The following is a 25,186-nucleotide window of genomic DNA, read 5'->3' as shown; positions in this document are numbered from 1 at the left end:
CATAAATGTACAAGAGTCACTGGGGCCATACCTAGGACCTTTTTTCCAGGTATACCCCTCCTTAGTTTTCTGAGAGTGTGAAACTGCATTTGTTGCTTTGGCAATAACTCTATGCTAAGACAATGTGCAATGCAATGTCACCAATTGGTATCCTTTCTCTCTTACACTGGCACAAAAGCTGAACTCGCATTTCAAATTAGTTATCGGCAATGACTCGGCCGACTGACTCGGGGAGTGCGTTTTATAAGGCACCCTCAAGGGCACTGCTCTAAATGCAATGAGCGATGAGATTCTCGCTTTAACTGCCATCGCTTCGGGTTGTGTTGTTCTTGGTCAGCAAAGCCGCCGGTGCTCTTGCGGGTCATTGATTAATTGTGGTCATTAGGCGGTGAGAGAATGGGCCTCACCTGGAGTTAGAGGTGGAAATCAACGGGAGATTAAAATTAATCACTCCGAAAAGCAACAACATCACCGGCAGCCTGTAGAGAGCGAGATGCTGAGAAGGGAATGAGAATGAGGTGTGAGGATACGAGGGAACATCTCAGAAAGTGTTTAGAATGATAGAGGTTTCTTTTTTTATTTAAAAATACATCACAGAGCACACAAAAATAATAATAATAAAGAAAAATAAGGTTTTTACATAATGTGCAAACCAAAAAGTGGGAAAAATGGTATGCATTGTTAGTACACTGTTAAAAAAAAATAAAAGCTACAATTACATCATTGGTTGCCTCTTAAGAGGTAAAAAAAGAGTTAACTATTTCATAAATGGCACTGTACAGAGAAGCGGCCTAAAATCTACTACAATGAAATACAGAATGGGCTCTAGCCAAACTGAACACAGATCATTCAGTTCAAGGGAATTGCAGTAAAGTTTGCTGATAAAGGATCAGATTGCCATGTTTACACTAGTCTTCATGTTCAACTGATCCTGGAACAGCATTTCTTTAATTCGAGTCAAAATAAATAAAAGCCCAAAGAAAACAGATTTTAGGTCATGGTAACTTAATAATAAATGTTAATAATACCATATCCAGATGGTGAATGATTAACCCAATCACCCTCTCATTCTTCACTGTATTCAGACGTGAATACAAATGCAATTAATCAATCAGACCCAAAATTAATTACATTACATAACATATATTTACACATTCAACAAGAACCAGGTCAGGACAATGCAGATGATATAAGCGGCTGCTATTTGTGTACAACAGTGACATGTATTTATAGACACAGTATATAGTTGACAGCATACACACACACCCGTGCATGAGTACTGAGAACATGAGCATCTTCCAAAAAAACAAAATAAAAATCACTATATCGCTATTAATAACAACTATAAGTAATATTTTGCCAGTCAGATGGTGTTCAATGTTGTTACCAAATTTATTATTTATATGAAAAATCATGTTTGTTCATTTATTATTTACCTTCACATCTGATAAACCTACACTCATTGAAAAAAATGATTCATTCAATTTACTTAATTTTTTTAAGGTGGTTGCAATAAATGTATTTAAGCTACATTTCAACAAACGTTTTTTATTTTATTTTTCTAATTTATTTTGTTTAAATGTAGCTAAAATAAATCGATTGCAACCACTTACCTTAAAAAAATTTAGTAAATTGAATTAATAACTTTTTAGTGTGTGTGACCAATTCATTAAACCCAAAGTTAAAAAAGGCACAGTGGGGAACAATGGGGTAACCCTGCAAGGTAAAATAAATTACAATAAAAACCAATGACTGAAAAGTCTGATGTTTTATCTACACAGTTGGGCATTATGATGATAGTTATTATTTCAAACCTTATCAAACTCAAACTACACAAATCACACAACTTATCAAAAGTATAATTCTATGAACAACATTCAGTGGCTTACATTAATGTTAACCAATCCTTCAATTTATTAATATAATACATGTCCTTCATCTATAGACAACACTTTAAACTACAAATTAGTTTCAAAGCTTTGTGTTTTTTAAGAGGGTATAAGCTGACGTCCAAATCAAATGCAGGTTTAAGATCTTATTTAAACCAGCGCATTAATAAGAGACATCTGGGCATCTGTCTGAAGCAGTAACTAGGGGCAGGGCAGATTTGAGACGAACTGGGGTTCTGTAAGTTACCCAAGTCTGATTGTTCAATGAACCGTATTTTACCACCCAGCCAGTCCTTTGCAATAAAATGAAAGGGTTTTGTTTTTTTTTAAGTGGGGGAAGTGGAAGGCAATTTACGAATAAGGAAACGACCAATGCACTAATCGCCGTGAAGCCCTGCTAATGTTCACGAAAAAGCAAAGCAGGTTAAAATCACAGTATTCTCATTTTCCCAAAAGTTTAAATTCATATATACACATCACTTTAATAATCAAAAACCATATCATCCATATTTTGAGTGATTAATAAAAAGATATCGTATAATAGCTTGGGAGATCTTATGTAAAATAATAAACTATGAGTCACATTTAGATTCATTTAACCTCTGCAGAACATTTCATAGGCAAACAATTCAAGTGCATTTATATAATAATGTAGTAGATATGGCCACCTTAACAAAAAAAACATGCACCGTATTATTTACAAAACAAAACAGAAGTAGGTGAAACAATCACCATAAGTTTTTGTTGTTGAAGTTCTGGAAGTCAAATTGTATTATTAGAGATGTACCACTGAGTTCGTAACCTGCATTTTCATTCGCTCCATCACAGATTCCAGTAAAACAATGAATAGAACAGTGAGAGTCAAACTGGCAGCGCTGGGACTGATACCCGTTCAGCTCTACACAATGGACCCATCCCTGTTCTGGGCAGGGATCATGACAGGGACGGCCCCCATGCGACTAAGGTTGGGAGCACCCATTCTGCTGGGAACAGACATTCTGCTGGGTGGGGTAACAGGGGCGTGGCTAGGTGGCCTTTCGTATTCATCCGAGGGTATCTTGTCATATTGAGACTTGCCGTGAGAGGTGTACTCGTGAAGGTTGGATGGAGACATGGAGCCCAGAGAGGAACGTTGGCTACCCACAGTGAAGCTGCGTGCGGTAGAAATACGGCTTTTCGGAGGAGGAACATCCTCTCTGTGGAAGATAAAGTTTAAGGTTTTTTTAAAATACAGAAGGCTATAACACTAGGAGATTTTCAAACAGAAAAAAATCAGTGTAGACAGGTCAAACCCATCCAAACACTCTGCTTGCACCTTGACAGAGACAAAAATTGGAAACAACAGGGCCAAGCATGCTTGAACAAAGTCAAGATTCGCTTGGCTTGTTCTGGCACTCCAGATTGGGAAAATAAAAAATGCAAAGATTCCCAATGCAGTCAGTGTTTCTCCCCCATGTCCTACTCAACCCCCATCCTTTAAATTAACAAGTAATCAGCAACAATAATCCATTATGAAGCAGCGCACAGGGGGAGAGAGAGACAGACAGCGGGGTCACTGAGAGAAGCTGGCTTATTTGGGTAATCCTCTTTGTTACGGCTTGGGTGATGCAGCGCGAGGCTCCCAGACCGCCTGTCCGCTGCCAGGGGTCCAAGGGGGGCATGACCCACGGCCTTCCCCTTCACAGAGAGGAATGCTATTTCAATAGACTGGGGGAGATGGTGGGGGCATTGACAGAGCAGGAATCGACTGAACAAACAAATGCACAGAATTGATTACACCAGCCTTTTCATTTTGAAAGAGGAGATGAGAGGATAAGGGTGATGGCACCATTAGTTTTGCTGGTCATCAAATTTATTTGAGCAATTGTGATTGGATAGAGAAAGACAAAAACGTACAGACATGGAGACGGTGAGGAAGACTAAATGTTTACGCTCCAAAACCCCACACATGTTTATACCAATACTTGTGTGAGGTATTTAGCGGTGCACCCCAAAAATGTATATTAAATTGCATTTCTGTCAAAATCCTTCTAAAAATGTACACAATGCACCTGATAAAAACAGATAATAACTAGTAAAACAGTACAGATGAAATAAAAGTGCATTCATATTAAAAGAAAACAACACTTAACCTTAAATAAAGTGTGAAGAGTAAGACAAAAGTAAGGTGTCATTACAGTACCTGATCTCATAGGCGATCTCTTTCTCGTACTTCTTCTTATTGCGGGCACGACAGCAGCAGAAGAGTAAAAGGGCGAGAAGTAAGAGAGCCAACAGGACAGAGATTACAGAGCCGGCGATGATACCCGCTGTGTTGGGAGCTACAGGAGGAACGCATGGAGAGATTAAGGTTTAGAGATTTATTGAGGTTCACAGGTTTATTACCTTTGGAACAGAGAGGTGCGTGTACAGTGCAAAACTAATAGAGTTACTAGAGCTCAAGAACCGGGCTCCAGGATGTAACCGCTAAGCCTATTTACATTCTTAGGAAAAGACAATAAGCACCTTAGAATCAGGTTTAAGAAATTAAGACTGCTATTTTAAGTACGATAAGAGCAGGGTATGAAATCAGTCTCACCTTGTGCAATATTGACCGTCACCATACACTCTTCTGATCCAACACGGTTTGTAACAACACAGCGGTACGTTCCAGAAACGGCTTCGGTGGCGTTCCTCACAGTTATTGTGCCCACAGAATCTGCGAATGGTAGGAAAACAATTATGCATTCAAACTGTGGCATGGCTAATAAAACTATAAGATCGTTCTGTACTTGAAAGTACAGACTTACCAAATATTGCTGTGGGGGGCAGAAGTTTATTTCCTGTGGTTCGATCCCAGACATACTGCAGTGGTGGTGTGCCGTCTGGAGAACTGCACTTTAACACCATATCCTTCCCCACCTGAGTCGGACCCTCCGCATAACATTTGGGTTTAGATGGGCGAACTGAGGGAAAGGAAACAGGAAGAAGAAACACTTAGAGCCAGGAGTTTGGGGTATAAACATTCCATGTGTGAATTTGACAGACAGGCAGTATACTTTAGGCAGTAAAGTTTCATTGTGGTGGCTTGTAAAGTGCTGTACGACATCATTTAATACTTCAGAAAAAGAAATGCCAAATACCACTTGAACCTAGTTCTAAAGCATAATGACCTTAACCCTGGTCATTCCCATAAAGTTAGTAGAAGTTCGACACTGAGGGTCTGCATCAACTAAACCACGTTCTACTAAAAACTGGAGGCCAAAAATGCTAATTTTATAAAAACTAGTTTTTAAGTGTCTGACGCGAAGCGGAGGGTCTTGTATCACACTGAAGGGGCTTATTTCCAATAACTACCGGCTGCCTCTACATTATCCCGCTTATTACACGGCTACTTGCCACATAAGAAAAAAAACTGGACATGAATATGAATTTGAAACATTTTATGGGCATATTTGTTTTAAATTAACATTTTTATCCTTCCGCGAAACTTTGCACAGATGCATAAAATGATCGTAATACCTTATTAAGATCCTCTGCTTCATACTTGTCTGTCTCTTATTTTTTTCTCTTTTAGCCAGTCTTTGAGAAGTTTTAATGCCCATTCTGTATTTATTTTTGTGTTGGCTTCGTAGCTGCAAATGTCTCAACTGACCAATCAGAATCAAGCATTCCAGAGAGCCGTGTAATAAGGCTAAATAAAATACAGGTGTAGACAGAGTGTAAAACGTATTGAGTATTAAGTTCATCCACTTTTGACCACATTCAGAGGTAGTCGAACACGCAGTGTGTCCAAACAGCCACCTGACTTCTAGTGCGAACACACAGCGTACAGTGCGATCTTTAGGCTTTAATTGATAAAACTAAAGCGGAGGCTTTCCGCCTCTTACATTGGTTTCACTTTGCTAGCGTGTTAAAGTTGCATACATACACATGTACATATACATATACATGTACAAAACTTAAACCTCTTTTTCATTGCATAGTACCAAACGGTTTGAGTCGAGTTGTAGTACCCGATACATTTTTTTTAGTACCAAGTTGATACCAAACGTGACGTGAAAACACTGTAGATCACTGATTGGTCTGAGATAATCGTCAATACCATCGCTATAATGTAAAATAGGAAGTAACACCCTCCCTCTCCCATTATGAGAGTGAGAAGGGGAGCGGACTTTTCAGGCGAGTCGAAGTACTCCCAAAAGTGCAATTACGCCATAAAATATAGTTTGTCTTTTAAATCCGCTTAGAAAAGCGCTACGTTTTATTTTGTACCACCAAACTTGCTCGTATAACTACTCATCTTAAATAGGAAAAACGTTGATGTGTTTGGTCACTTCTAACTTTATCTCTAAATGGTACAATTGAATGAATGGGGCTAAGCTAAATGCTATCGAAGCGTCGCAGCGCGCTACAGCGCTTACGTGCACGCACACAGATGATAGAGGGATGTATCAACAATTCTTAGTTAAGGTAATAACATATTTTAATATTGAAAATGAGTAGACTATTCCTTTAACTTCGTGCTAGCTTATGCTGTCTTGAGTAAACATGTTGTCATCTGTGCTTGGCTGTAAGTTACCAAACTACCTTTTAGCGATGAAAACATCCACAGGTTGAGAATCAGGAACACCATAACAGTTTTTTTACAGACTTGCAGTTTGTGGCGGCACATTCGCGATCGACCAAAACGCATCTAAATAACTGGTATAAATATCCCCCTTTTTGGCATTTCTAACCCAACCCCTAATTAATTTCGGTCCTTGCTCCTGTGTAAGCAAACCGATGAAGTATCCACCATCAGCCCTAACCTCTCAAACCTCCACTGTCACTTACTATATGCTGCTGAATGAATAAAAGGAGGCGTCCCTGAGCTGCCTCTATCACACTTCACCCAATATCTATTCTGCCTGTACCGTTACTAATCACAGAAAAGGAAGCGATGATCTGAGTAATGGATACAGCTGCTGCTATTGCAGGTGCTGTCAATCAACTTAATTAAAATCAGAGCGAAGTGGATGTCAACATTCTTACAGATAAAAGGAACAAAGCGTGAGGAGGAGGAGAGAAGGTGCCTGGTTATTGCAAAAGACAGCATGTGTTTTCTGGAGAGATATGCATTAAATACAGGGGTTGGGTGGGTGAGAGCAAGAGAAGATTGGGTAAAATCTACATATTACAAGGAGAAAGAGATAGGAAAATGGAAAGATAGTGAAGAACTGGATGGGGGAGGGAGGAGAACAGGGGAGCTCTGGATAGAAACTAAAGCCCTTCACAAACAGATACCCCCACCTCCCTACTTGGCGGGAGATGAGATGAGAACTCAAAAGCAAACAAAACTCCAAATTAAAACCAGGAGGAGAGAGACGCAGAGCCCCATGTGTGGAGGGCACAGAAGGAAAACGAACAGGAGGTAAATAAATAAGCTTCATTCAAAAATATGCATTTAATTTCAATCCCATTTTACAGAAAATAAAAACATTTTATCATACAAAGGACACCGCTGGTTTGAAAAACACATGAGGCTGATGACTAATATTTGGTTAGCGATCCCCTTAAGAAGATGGACAGCAAAAAGTGCATTTACTCCCGAAACAATAGTGGGGTGTTGGAGTCCAAATCGGCATGTTTGTTTGATAATACAAGCTGTAAAAACATATCTGGGACTGCTGGGACAGAGGCTTACAGCTGCAGAGACCTGAGGATTAACTGCAGGCTGGACTGAACAGCAATTTAATAGGATGATGGGTCAGGGCACAGCAGCTTCCTCTGACAGAGAAATTAAATGTGTGGTGATGGACGGAAAGGCGGGAGTAAAGGTGTAACCGATGGTGTAATGCGAGTGTTCGAGCCAACACACACATCTCAACGCAATCACTGTCTGTCTCTTATATCAAGACAAACAGTATGATGAATTTTGTGTGGTATAAATCATACAGCAAATATCTCAGCAGTGAGATGAAAAACCAGACCAGTCTGGTCAATAAACAACCAAAAAATACCTGTAAAAAGTCAAACTGCCCGAAATAATTTCATACGCATTAAGGCGTGAAAAGAAAAAGGTCATTGCTATTTTCTACCGTCCGGTAAGGCACGAACAACATTGTGAAGGCATGCATGCTTCATCGTTCACCTTGGTTAATCTTAGGTGTTGAAAGTATTGTAACAAAAAGTTGCTCAGTAACTGTAAAGTGAAGTACATTAGTATAGTAAATGCATCTGTAATGCGCACAGATGTCTGCAAAGCTTTTAAACCACATGCACAACCCCAAATAGCAAATATATATTATACACACATATATACACAGACACAGACACAGACCTAGACTTAGACACAGACCTAGACTTAGACACAGACCTAGACTTAGACACAGACCTAGACTTAGACACAGACCTAGACTTAGACACAGACCTAGACTTAGACACAGACCTAGACTTAGACACAGACCTAGACTTAGACACAGACCTAGACTTAGACACAGACCTAGACTTAGACACAGACCTAGACCTAGACTTAGACACAGACCTAGACTTAGACACAGACCTAGACTTAGACCTAGACAGACTTGGACACAGACTTGGACACATATATATGAAGAGTTTGGTTCCAAAACGCGATAAACGCCTTTTTTTTTAAATGAGTTAATGCCAAAATCAGTATTATATCAGGTCAGTATTTAAATGTAAATTCTTAATTTTACGCAAAATCCAATATCCCCCGTGTTATTCTGTCATCTTTTCTCCCTTTATTCCCAAAACGCGATAAACGCCACTACTTTTCTGCAGAATGCAATAAATCCACTCAACAAATCACAGTGCACCATTCCACGTATTGTAAACCAACAATGGCGGCGCGTTGAATACACAGAATCTTAGTTTTCCTCATCTTGTACTTCGTGATCAACAAACAAACAAAAACGAAATAATACTTTAATGGCATTGATAAACCTGTGGTGGTTTTCCGTGACGGGAAAGAAACGTAAGCCATCAACATCTAATAATTTAGGCAAGAGGCACTCGGTTGCTTGTTCTCAGACGACAGCATCAAGCTTCTGTCATGCTAACACATTAACCCCAGGGGATCTTATGAAAAACTTTCCATTATTTTACGCAAAGCCAACAAAAATCGAACAGGACCAAAACATTTTACAGCTGATCGCTGTGTAAAAATGTGAGCGATGATGTCCCAAGTATGACAGCAGCAATGACAGTGTTTTTAATATGACAAAGTAAGTGTTTTGATTAATGCCATTAATGTTTATTTTTTTAAATCAGTGTATACCACTAGTCAACTAAATGAATACAACACGGCAAAGATGAACGCACATTTATATATTGATTCAATAGATTTATTAGCCTGGGTGCCAGCCCATCTTAGCCCCGCCCACAAGATTTTGTAAACGGGAAGATGGGTCTGGGGTTTCTCCGTTGAGGAGCTACTATTTTAGGACAAATGCTGGTCGAACCAATCAAATTGTCAGGGCGGGCTTTATACGATGAAGAACAGATAATCAACAGTAACGTAATGAACCACGTCACCAAAGAGCGCGTGTGTTGAATGGCTGCCGCTGTAGAGTTCAGATGTGTGGATTCTGACATTGAGTCTGTTCTAAAAGATATCGACAGAGCATTGATTTTAAAAGAGGAACAGAGAAACGCGAGCAGGGCATTTGTTGATGTCCTATTCGGCAAAAGTTGGTCGCAACTGAAAAGGCTAACGTTATCACGGCGATGCAACTCAGCGTGCACGACGAGATGGATATAATTAGCGGTCGTTGCCAGCTTCTTTTCGGAAGCCCGGAATCGTGGTTGCTGAATAAGGTGGAGGGACATGCTAGGCTCCAATATTTTCAAGCAAACGTAATGGGTATCGTCGTGGATGAAGTTCACCTAACGTACAAATGGTAAGAGTACAATGGTCTTACTCTATGACTTAGTAAATACTTCATGTTGTGATATAAACGAAATGTTGTAAACATAATAGGTGTTGATGTACATTCGCTAACTCAGTATAATCACAATGTTAGTGTCATAGCGAAATAACTAGCAGTTCGTCAGGCTGCAAAGACGTAATTTCAACATACGTTACACACTCGGTTGCTCTGATTGGTCGTAGGTCTATCCAATTGAGTGCAGAGGCATTTTTCGGTTGAGACACGCCTCATAATTATAGCTCAATGGAGCGGTATCAGACTCAAATTCTGACTAGAATTGAGTATGGCAACGTCAGGCTATAGATTTATAGCATTTTGAAAAAAACTGTCATGTATTTATAGCATTTTGTGGAAAAAAACAATTTGTTTTTATAATAAATCTTTGAAAATCAAATTATGGATTTGAATTTTTTATGTTATTATAACCTTAAGATGCTTTATGAAAGTTTGTAACAGAAAATAGTGGTTTTCATCTCGTCACTTTCTTGGTATAGAAAACAAGTTTTTACTGAAATTAGTCAAAATGGATTTATTGCGTTTTGAAACCAAACTCTTCATATATAAACCAGTGCAGCTTTGTCTTTACGCCTACAGTTGATCTGTGCCCCTCTCTGAGATATACAGCACATATACAGCCCTTCAAAGTAAATGTCCTTGGTCGGCTGTCTCTGATGGAGACACGCTTAGTAAGGAACACACGCACGCAGCCAGACAGCATCTGCTCTGAATGCAGGTACAGAGTCCCCACGGTCATCAGCGATAGGGTGGACAATAAAGGTAACAGGCGAAAACAGAACAGCTGCATTCATCAACTACCAATCTGTGTACTTACATCTGTCTTACTGTAGTCCACCTTCAATCACTAGGTTTTCTTGTGCCAAACTGTCCTTCACCCTAACAAATTAGTAAACCTAAGGTCAACTTAAGTCTTTTGGCCAACCAATCAATCATTCACGAAGGATGCCCAATTTAAAATAATTGTACTTATTTGCAGTGTTGGTGGTAACGCATTACAAGTAACGTGCATTACGTAATAATATTACTTTTCTGAAGTAAAAAGTAAAGTAATGCATAAATGTACACATTAATATTTGAGTTACTTTTTTTAAAAGTAGTGCGAGTTACTTTTCAGTTTAATTACTTAGATACAAAAAACAATGTACTGCATTAAACAGAATGTATTAATGTAGAATTACACACTCTATGCGTGAACAGTTTCAGTCAGAAATGGAACTTGACAATTTTGCGATGGAAATATGCATTTTCTGAATGCAGAACTTCTCAGTCATAAAAAACACCTGCAAAGTAAGAAAAAGTAACGCAAAAGTAACTTAAAAGTAACGTAAGCATTACTTTCCATGAAAAGTAACTAAGTAACTGAATTAGTTACTTTTTTGGGGAGTAACTTATTAACTTTTAAAAGTAACTTTCCCCAACACTGCTTATTCGTTTGCCGAACAAACTTCAAACAACTATCTTACTGATTTGCTAACTCCTTGGCATTGGCTTACTAACTCTTGTTGGTCTTGACCAGGGCTGAATTTACAAAACATTCCTAGGAAAAAATATTTTCTTATGTAAATATTTGAGAACTTCTTAAGAAATGTTTGAGAATTGCCCTTAGGAACATTCTTACAATGTGTTCTGTCCATCAAGCTCTTACATGGAAAAAACAACAAATAAATGGTGAACAATATTAGTAAACCAGACAACCTGCTTAAAGGATGTTCATTTATTAGTAAAGGTATTTTGAAGGGACAGCTCACCCAAAAATAAAAAAGTCACTTCAAAAATGGTCCTATTTTCTGTTTCCTTTTCAATATTATGATTTCTGCCATTTGGGCACCCGCAATGCAAATACCCGTCTCGGTCATGTGGTTATTAAGTTTCGGGGGAAGTGACGCTGATGTTGTCGCGCTGTTGGCATCTGAGATGGCCTTGTCTGGCAACAGTGTATTTGCCTAGGGCGTATGTGTGTCAACACTAGTCAACACGCATCGAGGAACAGGTGATTTTTCACACTAAAGTAAAGCTGATGTCACACCTGCACTTGACAGCAATCAATAATGACCCTGAATCAAGACAACATGTTAGGAAGCCCATAAAATCAAACTAAACTGCGCGTTTATTGTGCTTTCATTTATTTCTCACTTTCCAGGAAATAACAAGCTAGATAAAATGCAAAATCATTGCAGCGGAAATAAACAGATAAAAAGATATTCTCCCCTTTTTTCTGCTGCTAAACTCAAACATACATCAAACTTGCACTATTTTAAGAAGGCAGACTGATGTCAACTGCTGTGTCGTGTCCGGTGTGGACAGGGTCGTGGGAGCATTTGTTAAAATCATTTAATATTCATGCTAAGTGAAATTTCCTTCCTCCGGAACAAGCTTGCCATAACACTCACCCATGACAGTTACTAGGAACTTCCTGCTGCTGATGCCAGGAACCTTCTTCACCTTGCACTGATAGGTGCCCGTGTCTGAGGCCTTTAGCCCCATTATGTTCATGGAGGCATCACCGTTTTTAGGGTCGGGAGAGTTGAAGTGGGCTCTCCCTTTAAGAGGGTCATGGTAGTCTTCAAAGGCTCTGTCACCTGAGTACAAGATCACCTGACAGAAGAAAGGAGACATAAAAGAAGAAAGATTGAATCACATTTTGATGAATAAATCTTTGATGTCAGTGAAACCTTACACAACATTTTAGTTTAAGCTCTAAAGGGCACATTATACTTCCGTGTAGGACTTATGCAGTAGCCTCTACATGTCACTTTTCATTCATACTTATGCGTCGTTGTCCACGTTGACATGCACGAGAGCGCCCCTTGGCTTTTGGATGTAGCAGCATTTCACCGTAATTCATTGAGAAGCATAGCAAGCATCATCGGACGATCGATCGGAGCTTCCCTAGCAATTACACATGCAGACCATTAGTAGGCAGTACCCCATGTAGCATGTAACCCACAGTAGCAGTGCAACAGCCGAAAAAGCAAATATCAGAGAAAGCTCTTACATACTTATGTACAAAACACTGTGCAGCATGTTAACTTACAACACAAGCAGCGGACTCTGACATAATCAGTTCGCGTCTATATAAACTCCTCATTACTTCCACTCGTGTTTTAATGCCAACAGAGAGACTCGCCCACAGACCACCCCCTCAAAGAACAGAACCGGTCAAAAGTCGACAAAAGAGACAGATTTAAATACCAGGTGTCAACGTGATGGGTTGCTCTTATCCACTTGTGATCCAAACGACAAAAAAAACATCTTAATACCAATTGTAAACAGCCCCTTTGACAGCCTACGCATAGCCTATGGCGTAGATCCTATGCGGGACCATAAATCAGGCTTAAGGGTGCACAGTGCAGTATTAACTGTATCTGTGGAACTAAGGGCACGTTTACACATTTGTACTAAAAACTGAAAGGTTTTTCCTTTGCGTATTCGGAAATTTTTCCACACACATCACAATGTTGTCGAAAAACAATACCTATTTGAGATCCTTGAAAACAACTAAAAGCACTGTATTATGCAAGCCAGGCCATTAGTTGACAATGTTACTTTGTAAAGAAACACTATGCCTGTGCACATATGCATTTTTCTAAAGACCGGTAAATACAAATAATCACAATAAACACAAATAATCAAGATGCCGAAAGCACAGAGCAAATTTTTTTGGATGGGCGATGATGTTGGTTTATTACTACAAGTGAATCTGGATAATAAAGCGACAAAATTAACTCAGTATCTTGAGAAGCACAAACACAGTTCTGTAGGCCGCCTTTGTTGTTATGGTAGATAAGTACTTGTGCATACCTGTATGTGCATGATGCCACTGATTTTGCAGACTTGCATTTTTGTTGTTTACACAGAAATGATTACAGGGCATTTTTAAAAAGTTTTTTAAAACCTGCTTTCAAAAGTTTCAAGACTTAAATACAAAAAGTTTCACGATTTTGGTTGAAAATGCTATTGTGTTAACGTCCCCTAATATTCAAATATATTAGGCCAACCACCCAATCCTAAACCTATCCTGCCTCAGTGAGTCAGAGTCAATGAGACAAAGAAACACACAGTGCCCCCTCTCTTATCTCAAAAACATCCTTCAGCACAAGTAAAACATTTGCCCTTTCAATGTCATGACCTTAACAAAGTGCTCTTTCAGTTCAAACAGACACCTTCTGTCAAGCCACTGAACGAAGGTACAAAAACAACAAAATTCATTGATTACCACTGACTAAATGCTGATTAAAGGTGCATATTTAAAGTAGCTCATTTTTTCCTCTTAGAAAGACTATTGTTTCTGTTCACAACATGACCAAAGGCAAAGTGTACAGTACGCACAATACACAATAATGACGCATACAGATCCATCACCATAAAGGGAAAGTGTGTAATCCAGTCGACATTCCCGAACCACCCCCAACCCCTTCATTTTCATGACGGAGAGGTGGCGGTCTCCCGTAGCGACGCACAGTAGTCATGAGAACGCACCTTAGGGCAATAGAGCCACAAGAGGTTGGAGACACTCAGAATCTTAATGAATGCATCAGACGACTCACAACAAGAGAAAAGAGGGGAAGAAAACAAGTGCAGAACCCCTCTCTCGCCCTTTGTGTGTTCACGAGAACAAACATCTGTAGAGTCTAAGAGCATCTTGTCCAAATTACTACTTCGTAAACAAGGCTAATCTGTGCCACCTGGAGTCTGCCTACAGAATTTCAACACAAATCCAAAAACATCTGTAAAATAGCCTGTATCTAAACATAATAACTAAACTATAATTAAAAAGGGATGAGGAAATGAAAACTGCCTGAAGCAACATCTCCAACAGATTTCAATTACATACACCAGACAAGGATCAAAGTTAAAAAGTCTACTACAATACTATATAATAAGTATATAATGATTTTTCCTCCATATATCTCAAATCAAAATGTCAGTGTATACAGAAATCCTTTTTTTTTTAAGTTGTCAACAGAATATAGTGCAGCCCATCGCTGTCCGTGCTGGAAAAGAAAAAACATGGATACCTTGACACATTGTAGCTGGTTAGGACATAGTGTTAGACTACATGTATGACTGGAGTCTTCATGTCCATGTACACATTTTTTCCAAATATACCACTAGTTTTTTTAGGACTAAAATGAATTGAATAAAAAATGTACCTGTCTCTTTAAGAAAAATTGGTCCGCCACTATTCAAAAGTCAAATATACAAGAACATGTGACTTATTAAAATCAAAGTGTGCATGTGTTCACTAGTGTGTCTCGTTTGTACTCTAGTATGCTGGCCACTTCCTCTAGAGTTACATCAGGCTTGTTTGAAATGCAAAACAGCACTGAGTCACCTGTGCCGTGGAGATATAGCCCAAGCTGTTTTTGTATCCATGCCTGTCTACATCAGTGTCCACAGACTATCTACTGCACAAACTATCTGCTCCTGGATACAGGTGCCTCCACAAACAACAACACGCATTTCAATATGTAACAAACATCCTGAATATTGTTACTGGCTAATTATATCCCATAAAACACCAATGACCATATTTTAATTTAAAACACCAATGACCTTTATAAGGACACTCCACTTCTTTGAAAAATATGCTCATTTTCTAGCTGGCGATACTACTTTTAGCATATCTTAGCATAATCCATTGAATCTGATTAGACCATTAGCATCGCACAAAAAAATAAGTTTCGATATTTTTCCTATTTAAAACTTGAACATCGCGTACTAAGACCGACGGAAAATTAAAAGTTGCAATTTTTTAGGCAGATATGGCTAGGAACTATACTCTCATTCTGGAGTAATGATCAAATACTTGCTGCCGTAACATGGCTACAGGAGGCACAATAATATTACGCAGTGCCCGAAAATAGTCCCCTTGGTAACTAGTGCGTAATATCATTGCGCCTCCTGTAGCCATGTTACGGCAGCAAATTCCTTGATTATTACGCCAAAATTGAGAGTATAATTCCTAGCCATATCTGCCTAGAAAATCGCAACTTTTAATTTTCCGTCAGTCTTAGTACACAATGTAACTACGGAAGAGTCAAGTTTTAAATAGGAAAAATATTGAAACTCTTTGGTTATTTTTAGCGCAATGCTAATGGTCTAATCAGATTCAATGGATTATGCTAAGCTATGCTTAAAGTGTTACCACCAGACACAGAGATCGATTGAATGGACTCCAAAACACCAAAAATCAAACGTTCAACTCCAAGGGAGCCGGAAAACTAGCACACCTTCAAAAAAAGTGGAGTGTCCCTTTAACTTATCTAGTTGCAGTCTCAACAGTGTCGTTTAAATAATTATGTGATATTTTACTATATAGTTAAGACATAAATATTCATCCCATAAATACAAAAAATAAATGGAATAAACATTGTTAGCACACCTCCCATAAATGTTGAAGTGTGATTACGAAATCTCAGCAAGTCTAAACAATCTATTTGTTTTATGTTTCCCACCGTCACTCTCAGCCTTAAACACAGCAGGGCTATTGTGTGAATGCAAAATTAAGCAAGTGTATATACAGTTTTACCCCCCAATTCCCATCCATTCTTCACTGTAATGCTAATGGCTAATGACCAGTGGGAGTTTTGTATGAAATTCTTCAACTCATCTGCCGCGTCCAACTAACAACAGAATTATTAATGCTTGACTGTGCCCCTAAAGACCCTCGTATATTAACAATGAACAGCATCATTTAAAACTGGGTTGAATAGATTCATTGCTTCAGTTCTGTTGGAGCTGTTGTTGAATATGGAAGGAAACTTTGTTTATCAGATGGTAGCCATGTGATTGTTAACACCATCAATCCTTCATTTTTATTGCGAATCAAACATAAGAGATTAAAAATAAGTGCATTTTAACACTTGAGAGTGGGCGGTAATTGTTCATAACTTCTCTTTAATTTGTTATTAATTAATTTAGTAGTCAAGAGCTTTTTTTATAGCAATTGATGGGAAAAACATGAATCACATTCAGACTGACTGACACTGACAAAATACTTAATGAGAAAGCATTAAGGAATCTAAAGAATAAAACTGTGATTGGCTCACAAGTTTAGTTAAAATATTTTTGTACAAGGACAACGTTCTAATAAAAAAACTAAAAATCATGCCATGCTATGAGTGAATTGCACAAGAAAATCACATACACTCTCAGAAATAAAGGTGCAAACGTTGTCACTGGGACAGTACCCTTTCAAAAAGGTACACCCTTGTACCCAAAGAATGCATATTAGTACTTCAAAAGGTACATATTGGTAGTTCAAAGATACATATTTGCACCTAAATGGTACATATTAGTACCTTTTTTAAAGGCTACTGCCCCAGTGACAGCTTTTGTACCTTAATTTTTGACAGTGTACCAGCCTTATTTTCTAGTCTAAGAGCTATATTGCTTAAACTAAAAAAATAGACCCCATGTAGGCACTGTATATTACCTATTTAATACTCTTGCAGGTTACCAAAGCAGAATATAACAGTATTTCCAGCCAGGCTTGGGACAAAAAAGTGGGGCACAAATTTTTTTTAGATAAGTCCCCCACTCTCCAAATAAGGAACACGCAAGTGTCCAACCTTCAGCTTTATATGAAACCATTAAAACGATGAAGTGGGTCAAAGACAAATCACAAGTCCTGAGGCACAGCCTGGTACAACAGAGGGGAAAGAGTGCAAGGTCAATACCCATGAGAAAAACCCAGCAAACAACCGAGGAGGGAAAAGAAATGTAGGGAGAACGATAAAAATAGAATGAAAAATTAGGCTTAGAAGACAGAAGAAATGAAGGAGCTTTGAAAAGAAAAGATGGTGTGAGTGAGAAAAAGAAAGAGAGAGAGAAAGACAGATATGAGGATACCAAACAGAGATCGACTATCGGGGCTCCTGACCCAATTCTGTCCCCAGCTAAATGCATAATCTCTGGAGAGAAAGACTACGTATACTGTATATCTGGGTGCATAGTCTACCTGCAAGTCCCAGTGTTTTTGAGGAAAAACTAAGGAAAATTTTTGTGGAGATGCAGAAAAATACCTTACAGTTTATTCATAGTGAAGTGAATGTATAAGCATTCGGACAAAAACACACAAAACATCACAACATTCCAGCACACACAGGACACAGAAATGTATCACACTGAGAATTTTATGTTGCACATATCTAAATCCAGGGAGAGACATAAGCATATTCATAATGCCCCCTCTTCAGCCCCCACATCAAACACCAACAGATGTGATGACTACAAAACCGCACCTGCTCAGCGTGTAGATCAAAGCAGGTAAAGAACTACAATGAAATGTCCACCTTCAACAACGTTCACACCCAAATGGATGTAGCCTCTTTACTTAACCCTGGATTTCGAGATGCCCTTTAGACTATGTACTGTATTATATTGCATTTTTTTATTTCTGTTTTTTTATTTTTTATATTTGTGTGTCATCGAGCAAGGCAGTCGCATGCACAGAGAAATCTAACTGGTCCATCAAACATCTTCTGACTTGCTTTTATCGTCATGTTGTTAGTTTCATATTGTGCATACAAAAATACTTTTCGGAGAAAACTTTTGCACAATCACGCCAAAAGACTGTTCTGCATCACATTATAGAGGCAGTCAAACTTGTTTTGGGAGTTGCTGAAAGAACTTGTGACAGTAAAAGAGGCAACACAGCACAAATGGCAAAGTCAAACTGAAAACTCCTAAGGCTTTTGAATAATAGAGATAGATGCTTTGCCACGGCACATAAAAAGATATTCTCTCACATAAACACAAATGTTATTTTATAACGCAGTACACAATCGCATTATCTACTCACCACTTTTTCTTCTTTTTGGTTGTCTGAGGGCTGCAGGCTCCACTCAATATCCAGAGGCCCGGTATCCTCTGTAGCGAGTATAAACTGACAGTCCAACTTAATGGTTTCTCCGCTGGCTTTCTCAATGGACGTGGAACCAGTTGAGGTGATCTGCAGTCCACAAGTTGTACCTGAGACACACAGAGACAACAATACTTTTAAACAGCACCAAATAACAGTAATTATTTGCCATCATTAATTCAAAAATGGCGCGCACATCGCTACAACATGAGGGTGCATAAGCAAACGTTTAATATCGTTTTGGGAACAGTGATATTAACATAATGGCATATTAATAAACAGCTGCTTTCAAACCATCTGTTTTTAGAAAACAAATTATTCTGATTAAGGGCTATTCCTAAGGTGTATTTATAGCGTATAAGTAATTTCTCAAATGACACTAAATCCGTAAAGGAAAACACCACCGTTTTTCAATATTTTACTATGTTCTTACCTCAACAGAGACAAATTAATACATACCTATCTTTTTTTTAATGCATGCACTTAATCTTTGTACAGCACGTCATGAATGTGTTAACATTCAGCCTAGCCCCATTCATTCCTTAGGTTCCAAACTGGGGTGAATTTAGTAGCCACCAAGGTCGAAGTGCTGAAACCAAGCGCTCTTCAGCCATACAATATAGTTCTCATTTTTTATCTTCTTAAACTTTTTACTTTGTGCCACCATACTTACTCGTGTAACTACTCATGTAACAGTCTTTAAATAGGGAAAACATGGAAGTGTTTGGTGGCTTCTAATTAATCCCTGTTTGGATCCTAAGGAATGAATGGGGCTAGGCTAAATGCTAACACATCCACAACAAGCTGTACAAAGATTAAGTGCACCAATTGAATAAAGTTAGGTATGTATGCATGCGTCTAAGTTGAGGTAAGAACATAGTAAAATATTGAAAAGCGGTGGTGTTTTCCTTTAAAGGTGCAGTGTGTAAATTTTTGCAGCATCTAGTGGCGAGGTTGTGAATTGCAACGAACGGCTCAGTCCACTGCTCACCCCTTGCTTTTGAAATGCTTAGAGAAGCTATGGTAGCCGCCACCAGAAAAACATGTCATCGTCGGAGACAACGATTGACAAAAAAGGTTTGTCCGTTAAGGGCTTCTGTAGAAACATGGCATCACAAAATGGCGACTTCCATGTAAGGGGACCCTCTGTGTATGTAGATAAAAACATCTCATTCTAAGGTAATAAAAACATAACGGTTCATTATAAAAAGGTCTTTATACACCCCTGATAATATAGTTTGTAAACTATTTTGCATTTCTGTCAAGAGATCCTTCTAAAAATTACACACTGCACCTTTAAAGAATTCAAATGGAAATTGTTACATGGCAGAATATAGACGTTTCAGTGTAAACAACATAACAAGCTCCTTTCATGGCCCAAACTTTACCTCTGGTACACTTCCGCAACGAAACAAAAACAGAATCCCTCTAGTGTAAATTATTACTGATAACATGCTAAAAAAAAGAAATTAGCTTAGTTTAAGTGTATCATCTACTACAATACACTGAGCTAATGTTACTGTGTAAAATTAACTTAAGCTACTGATCCTTGAATTCTTGCCTGGCTGCTCGCAATCTCACCAATCTCACCTTTTTAAAAAATGTTAACACTTTTATTTTTAACAATGTATTTGTTCCAAATGTCAGTTTAGACACTAGCCAGACCATCTATAATGAGGTCTCATTATAATGTGGTATAATCAGCACACTTATTTTACCATGTATCACTGTATGGTTTGAAAATAATTTCACTGTTGGGATTTATTTGCTTAGAGAACAGAACAATTATTGATTTTTGTGGCCTGGAAAAATATGTATGTGGTCGACTTGACATCATATATCAATAATCTTGTTTACCTTTATTAAGTAATGACACCCATCAGTGTTCAATAAACAACAGTGAGACTTTTACATTAGAATTAAAGAACACCTAAAAGACATTTACTTCCTTATTACGCAAACAAACACAATCACGTAATACTTAACTTGCGCAATATGCAATTGGGTATCACCGCTCACACATTAAAGAAATACACCTCTATGCATGCTGATTGCTGATAAAGACAAACACTCCTTGTTGTCATAAATAAGCAAGTTTTGTGTTGGCGAGTGAGTTTCAGTGAGTTGACTCAGCCCTAAAACATTCACAGTCATGCATAACTGAAACTTTAAAACCAGAAAAACCAGTTGTGAATCAAAGAACAGGTGGAGTTGCTTTACCACAGAGACCAAAACATTGTAGAGGATCACCTCTGGCTACTAATCCAAAATCGGCCCTGTGAAGTTTAGTCACAAAGAACTGGTTGTATATTAGTAACTAAAGAACATTTCCTACAACGCACACACTGATGTGTGACAAGGTGTGTGACAATGCATTACGTAAAAAAAATGCATTATTGTAACACGCCTTTGACCGCATATGATCATCCCTATGGGTATTGCTTTTGATTTGTGGGAGTGAATGTTCATAAATGTGTCTTGTGTACATCATAACAGTTCAAATGAAAATAGCACAGCATTCATTAAATTAACATTGCTTGCATGGAGCATTTAAAATCCCCCATCAGCAATGATATATGCTCTTTTTCCAGTCATCAAAGTAATTGTCTAAACAAATGGGTCCTTTGGTAACCCTGGCTGAAGGCTGCATTTCATTTAAATTTAATTAATATTGCCAGCTTTCAAGCACAGATCAGGGCTGTGTGGAGGACATGACTTAGCCCAGGCCTAGTTTTTCCATCTGGAGTCATAAATCTGGTACTAAACCCTGTGCGATATACTTCAGCGCCATGATAATGACAAATAAATGCCAGTTTAATATTCTATTAATGAATTTGAATGGATTTTTGAGCGGCATTGGAAATCTGAAGAACAAACCTACAAGAATAAATCCGAGTAAGACAGAAATGAAAGACAATTTGTGCATGAGTAAACCGCTTTGCTGGACTCGATCCATCTTTCTCTCAACTACAATCATGTAAATGTACAAAGCAGTTTATGTGGGTGAGATAAAATTCAGGAATCAATACTGTCTACAATCTTCTATTCAAGCTTCAGCATGAATACAGAACAGGATTGCTGAACTGAATATAAACTAAGCCTGGCTGTACAAACTAAAACGCACTTTTCATTGCATGAAGCAATGCATGTGTGTTTAATAGAGACGGCAGATGTATGATAGTTCTCTTAATAGCATAATCATTAATTCAACATCTGATGCTCAACTGCATTAAACGGCACACTTGAGAAATGGAAAACATGGATATTAACTGATGAGGGAATAATGACCAGGCAATAGTCATTTTATAGGGCATTAAAGCATCAGCAGAGATTTTACAAATGTTTCATTTTAATTATCAGCGTGGAAATGGTATTGAATGGGCTCATCAGCATGCACCTTGATAATCTTCACTGGGTGCAGAATAAAAATGCATTTAAAGGTTTGATAACATCATATCCTGACATAAAACGAATTAATCACAAATACAAGTATTTGTCTTTCCTTATTTAATCACAGCCATTTTATATCTCAATAAAACACACAATCGATTCAGAATAACCAACCAGAAAATTATTTAATATAAAAATGACACTACCATTTAACACAAGTAAGTGTTTGAGTCAAACTGCTTCCAATATCAAACCAAATTAGAAATGAAGCTATGACACTATAGGGCAGGGGTCTCCAACCTTTTTGTGAGGAAGGGCAACTTTTTCAAAATGTTTTTATTTTACTTGTCTATTTAACTTTATTTTACTTGTTGACACGTTTTATTGTTGTTAAAAATATTAACATGCATAAAAGAAGCCAAGCTAATATGTTGCACCATGTTGAAGACCACTGCTCTCGGGCTTATTCACGCCAATGTAAAATGCAAATGTAAAATGCAAAGTACAGCACTGTACGGTAATATCTGAAGATTAGGAGAGATACCATCTAAAAACAATTGAATATCTGCTGATCACAAACATTTAATTATTCCACATACACAGCAGAAACATTTAGGTGGTTATTTTCCTGTGTAAGTATTGTTAAAATACACCTCTGGTTCAAATAACATGACCAGATTGCACAGTAACGCAGACATCCCAATAACCAACAACTGTGGAGGATATTTGTCTGAACTAAAGAGGCCTTAACTTCTAAGAATATCCATCTCTGTCTGGCTTCTCTTGACCTCTATCAGCTGATCCTGCACAATAAATCCTACGAGGTTTCAGAGAAAGCAGCCTGACCCAGAATGAGGCCACAAGACCACTACCCATCTCTCCTCTTTCCTTTCTCTCTTTGTTCCTCTTTTATATCTCCTATTCTTTCTTCCCCTGCCCCTCCAAAATCTCTCCCTTCTCATGTTGGTCCCATGAGCCCCAGTGGTGGTGATTGTAGACCCTCTTTATGCTGTTACAATTGGTAAAGAATCCTGTCTCTTGGCAACACATGTAACTAAGAATGCTTGAGACGGAACGAGAGAAAAGGGGGAAGGTAACGCAGATAAAGAGAGGAGTAAGTGTTGAACAAAAACTGGGGGAGGCTGAGTGAATGAGGAGTGAGGGTTTGGTGAGGAAAGAGAGAGGGAATGTAAACAAAAAAGACTTTTACAATCAGAAGGAAAATTACTGTCAGCTGAGACTCATAAAGTTAATAACTAACCAATTGGGCTCACAACAACCTGAATACGCAGGTAACAAAAAACAATTTTTAAAATATCTTCTAAGCTAAATAAAATATGCATCACCCAATCATCTAAATGGAAAAAAGATGGCAAGCTTAAGCACAAAATGACAGGTTTAGGTCTATGAAAGGGTTACATGGCTGTTAATTATATGACAGAAATGCACACACCGAAATAAACACAGACCAATATTATACATCACAATGTTTAGCCTTCTCGCTAGGAGCAGTTTGACCTACAAGACATGCACCAATACTAAACAGTCAAGCTAAACATACTGCTATTTACATGTATGCATACCCAGAAACCAAGGTGACTTCAAACTTTAAAGGGTGTGGTTTGTAAGTAGGGGTATATGTTGCATTGATGTTCGATCACGAAAACGATGATCATGTGGGTTTTTTTTATTGTGAGATTCTTGCCGATACACAACCCTATTTGTAAGTGACATGCACACTTGGATTCAAATAGATTAAAAAACATGTGTTGCATATCATCTAGCAACATTCACCTTAGTGCACACGTGAAACTCTATGACAGCAGATGTGACCCATCACAAATCAAAACAGGAACAAAATCACAATGAGACCCTTCTCTGACAGGTGCTTGTCACCAAGAGACATAGACTGGTAATTTCTGGTCATTTGTTTGTCTCATGCCACACAGGAAAGGTCACTCCAATATATACAATTCGCAGCAGGGGGATATTTGGAACTAAGCATCTCTCTCTGACTCGTATGTATAAACAGAATAGAGTTCATGCATTTTAAAAGCTAACAAGATTGTTCTACATTTTAGCATGCCAGGCTGTTTTGCATGCAGTAAAGCGGAGCTTGAATTGTAATTAGGTTGTCATTTGAAGATGGCTGGAATAAAGTGCGAAATCATAAACATTAACAATCTCAAACTCTTATTTTAGATGCAGCAGAGAAGCTGAAGAGTTATTTTTGGATACTGACAGCACAACATGACAAAGCAGACTGTGACAGCTCAATGGAGAAGTGCAGCATATTTTTTGTGGGGGGATTATTTCTTGAGGATCATTTCCATTCAAAAAGCACAGCAGTTACAGTTTGTTATGGATTACTCCTCTCTCAAAGAGGGAAAAATTTAGGTGAGTAAAGAAAGAAGCATTAAAATGAATTCTAATCCAAAGATTTTTAAATAAATTAACACAACTTGACAGCCAACATCTGGACTAGACAACATCCTGACTTATTTTTTAGCATCACAGCAAACAAAATTACAAGATCCTAAGAAATGTGTAGCATGACAACAATCCATATCAATAAATAAAGGCACTTATTTACAGTTACATTTCTATTTTACTTCAAACTGCAGAAATTGCAGCTGGGTTGCCGGTAACTTACCGTAGATTTAAATTTATGTTTTTTTTTACTGGCAACAGTTTGTTCAAAGTTAAATAAACATTTAACATTTACAAGTCTTTGTCTTTACAGAGTAAAACTAAAAAAACAGCATTAAGCAAAACATTCTGGGAAACAAAATCTGAAGCAAAAAACAGAAAAAGGTTGATGATGATTTCTGGTTGTCAGAATGCTTTGCATACGGCTGTTATTGTGTATTTTTATTCTGTAAAGATAAAGACTTATTTTATTTTACGTTGAACAAACTCTTGCCAGTAAACAACATAAATTTAAATCTACGGTAAATCACCGGCAACCCAGCTGCAATAACATTGTAATTTCTACTGATTTTTTTACAGTGTAGTACTGTAGTACTGCTAATACTATAATAAATTGCTGTAGATAAAAGCATCTGCTAAACGATTATATGTAAATGTATTCTTGCTTTACAGCAAATTTG

The 25,186-nt window shown here is 38.0% G+C and overlaps 1 protein-coding gene across 1 annotated transcript in view; it reads right to left on the bottom strand.

Annotated features, from left to right (window-relative positions):
• Positions 1–551: 551 nt before the first annotated feature.
• cxadr (CXADR Ig-like cell adhesion molecule) overlaps positions 552–25,186 on the bottom strand; it is a 42,152-nt gene continuing 17,517 nt past the window's right edge. The window contains exons 2-7 of the mRNA XM_055208402.2: positions 18,627–18,796; positions 12,211–12,415; positions 4,679–4,834; positions 4,468–4,587; positions 4,072–4,210; positions 552–3,085 (exon numbers count right to left, since the gene is read on the bottom strand). Coding sequence (XP_055064377.2) covers positions 2,788–3,085; positions 4,072–4,210; positions 4,468–4,587; positions 4,679–4,834; positions 12,211–12,415; positions 18,627–18,796 — 1,088 coding nt within the window. The 3' untranslated portion in view covers positions 552–2,787. The remainder of the gene's footprint in view (positions 3,086–4,071; positions 4,211–4,467; positions 4,588–4,678; positions 4,835–12,210; positions 12,416–18,626; positions 18,797–25,186) is intronic.

This window comes from Misgurnus anguillicaudatus, chromosome 12 (assembly GCF_027580225.2).
Source record: "Misgurnus anguillicaudatus chromosome 12, ASM2758022v2, whole genome shotgun sequence".
Taxonomy (NCBI): Eukaryota; Metazoa; Chordata; class Actinopteri; order Cypriniformes; family Cobitidae; genus Misgurnus; species Misgurnus anguillicaudatus.
This window is presented reverse-complemented; position numbering and strand designations above follow the sequence as displayed.